At 36.4% G+C, this 3,192-nt stretch overlaps 1 protein-coding gene across 1 annotated transcript; it reads left to right on the top strand.

The window, feature by feature from the left end:
- On the top strand, positions 1–564 carry LOC114579540 (uncharacterized mitochondrial protein AtMg00810-like). Its single transcript, XM_028694408.1, has one exon. It carries the CDS (start codon positions 1–3, stop codon positions 562–564), a length of 564 nt encoding a protein of 187 aa, XP_028550241.1.
- Positions 565–3,192: the final 2,628 nt, after the last annotated feature.

The raw sequence follows: 3,192 nt of genomic DNA, 5'->3' as shown, positions 1-3,192 counted from the left end.
ATGACGCCGACTCAATCTACCCAGATACCTGACAGCGAACTCTTTGCTTATCCTCATCTCTACCGCAAAATTGCCGGAGCTCTACAGTATTTATCAATCACGCGCCCTGATATTGCTTTTGCAGCTAATCAAATCTGTCAATACATGCATGCTCCGACAAACTACCATTTCCAGCTTCTCAAGCGCCTGCTCCGGTACATCAAAGGCTCACTCGACTACGGTCTACCAATCTCCCCAGGCAATCTCTCACTCCGTACGTATGAGGAAGCTGATTGGGCTTCCGATAGCTCCGATCGTAAGTCGGTATCTGGCTTTTGTACATATCTCGGCAATACTCTTATCTCTTGGTCTGTTAAGAAGCAGACCACAGTCGCAAAATCATCTACTGAGGCCGAGTATCGCTCTCTTTCTGCTGCTGTCTCCGACGTCCTGTGGCTGCGACGCCTCGTTCAAGAACTTCAGCTACCACAGTCGTCTCCTACCACCATTTACTGCGATAATACCTCGGCGATTAATTGCTCTGGCAAGAAATCCTATTTTTCACGCTCGCACCAAACATATTGAACTGGATTATCACTTTCTTCCCCAACACATCGACAACAGAGCTATTATCATCAGTCACATATGTTTTGCTGATCAGCTCGCCGACATCTTCACTAAGCCTCTTGCTATCATCAGATTTCAACTCCTACGCGACAAACTCATCCTTCCTTTACAGACGGATCAGTTTGAGGGGGGATAATAGGTGTAACGGTTAAATCCATATAATGTATCTTAGGCTTCTTTGTAATTACCTGTTACTTATTTTGTCTTTTAGTCTATATATACTTCACCTTATAACTTTATCACATCAAGTAATACAATTTACATTTTTCCTATATGCTCCGTTCATCCTCTTCACCTCTTCGTTCCCATTCTATTAGAAAGATCAAGCAATATGCTACTAGATTCTCATCATATTCATGGATGGCCTTAGCTGGTGGCTTTTAAAAAGTAATGATCTTCATTGCTCGCAACATTTTCTCTCTCTTTTGTGTGCCCTATGTAACTGCTTTACCTAAAATGCAATTCATCTACTTATTGAAAGCGATATCCTCTTTTAGGGTTCTCTGCAAGATTATTTATAGATTATCTTCTTTTCTGTTAAGGCCTAAGATCAAGCAAGTTTTTTATTTTATCGATGATTTGGGCTCTACTTCTGGTTTTTTATTACAAAAAAATTATTAGAAAAATGCTTTAAAAACAGTAATAAAGTCGTCCCAAATGAAGTCTAATAATAAATTTTTGTACTAAAAAGCTGCATTGGAATACAGTAAGAAAACTGTCTCAAACGAAGCCTAAGAGTCGATCAGAGAAAAACTCTGTTGTTGATGGCACCGATTCTTCTCTAGACGAGGATGTATAGCCATGTTGACAAGTTTTTGTTGTCCCCATGGATGGTCTTCATTCTTCCTAGGCAACTGGGAGACTTTTTGTTCCTGTCATTTGTGATCGTGATGCCATGATAATTATTCTTTGCTCTCAAGAATTTTTGTACTAAAAAATTAAAAAAAAAAAAGACAGTTCCAAACAAAACCCGAGTTTAGTTCTCCCCTTCTTCCTGTTTTTTCCTTGTTTTTTCATCTGAGACATGTCAAGATTTTTAAATTGCAACTCTTATAACTTCTTTTGGTCTTTTGGTTTTTTGTGAGTTGTAATTAAGCTGTGGCTGACTTGTAATTATTTTATAGCAATTATATTAGGCTTTATTCTCATCTTCCCCAAAAAAGAGTTTTTCCAAAAACTTTTGACAATTAAAATGATTATAAGAATTTAAAGTGTAATAATAAATTAATTAATTAAAAATTATATTACACTCATATTAAACTAAAATTAATGATTATATAATTTAAAATTCTACCACAATTTCTTTTCCTTTCAAAATAAATAATAACAAACACTAACAAAATTGCTTTGTTTTATCTCGAACACAAACAACTTACACTGCCTTACTATGGCTTCGTTTGGGACAGTTTTTAACAACTATTTTATTTCTATTTTTAAAAAATTATTATATTAAAGAATAGTAAAAAAAAATTGTCCCAAATGAAGCACACGTCAAAGTGAGGGACTATATTAATTATTGAAAGAAGTTTGCGATTGTAAAACTCTTATGATTAGAGATTTAGGCTTTGTTTTGGACGGCTTTCTTGCTATTTTTTGAAGTAGCTCTCTAATATAAAAAATAAAATTTTTATACTAAAGAGCTGCTTCAATAAGCAGTAAGAAAACCATCCTAAATGAAGCCTAGGCATCATTTGGAACTACTTTAGAAGTAAGATCCTTTGTTTATATTCAACATGTTCATATAGATTGTGTGGAATGGGAGAAGCGTTAAGATGGATTCCTGCACTTGTTTACGTGAATTTTGGATTTTAGAGATAAGTTGAGCCTTTTCTAGGAAATTGGCTAACAAAGCATGAAAATAAAGAAGAAAAGAAGAGAAAAGCCTCTAGATGCCAGCAATTTATGCGACAAAGAAATTGGACAATAATATATAATGCATGAAACAACCGAGACGTTTAAGGGGATATTTAGTTGCCAGTATTTTAGAACTCAATAGCATCTTAAATGCAGTGCAAATTAAATCTAGTGTATTTGATATTTAATGTGCGAGGCAGCTGCAGTGATGGCATCTACTCTCTGTTTGATGTCTGAGAGATATTGGAACATTAGTTTGTCCTGCATTTTAAGTTGATGTAGCTCGTTTTTTAGCTGAAGGATACGAGAATGGTTCGTCGCCTGTAGACAGCGTTCCAAGGTAGACCAAATCTCATTACAGGTTTGAAGGTTGAGGACATAAGGTATTAGAGACTGTGAGATGGAGGAGAAGAGAGCAGCAGCCAGATTTTGATCAATTAGATGCCAAGAGAGATAGACTGGATTGACTGTAAATGAATCATCTGTACAATGTTTTGGGGTTGACGAAGAGAACCATCTAGGTATCCGGTGTAGCAGTTGGCACCGAAGAGTTTCAAAACCTGAGAATGACAAATAGGATAGTTGGTAGCTATGAGCTGTACATTTAGCATAAGATTTGACATTAGCCATTAAAATTTTGAGCTAAGGGGGAATAAAAAGGGTCGTGGTGGGGGAGGAGGTGGGAATAGCTGGGGTTGAAGTTGCCATTGAGAGGATTGGAACAAGAACTCA

Source organism: Dendrobium catenatum, unplaced genomic scaffold (assembly GCF_001605985.2).
Source record: "Dendrobium catenatum unplaced genomic scaffold, ASM160598v2 fragScaff_scaffold_483, whole genome shotgun sequence".
Lineage (NCBI taxonomy): Eukaryota > Viridiplantae > Streptophyta > Magnoliopsida > Asparagales > Orchidaceae > Dendrobium > Dendrobium catenatum.
This window is presented reverse-complemented; position numbering and strand designations above follow the sequence as displayed.

Coding starts and splice junctions, on each gene's coding strand:
- LOC114579540 (XM_028694408.1), top strand. CDS start 1: ATGACGCCGACTCAATCTACCCAGATACCTGACAGCGAACTCTTTGCT.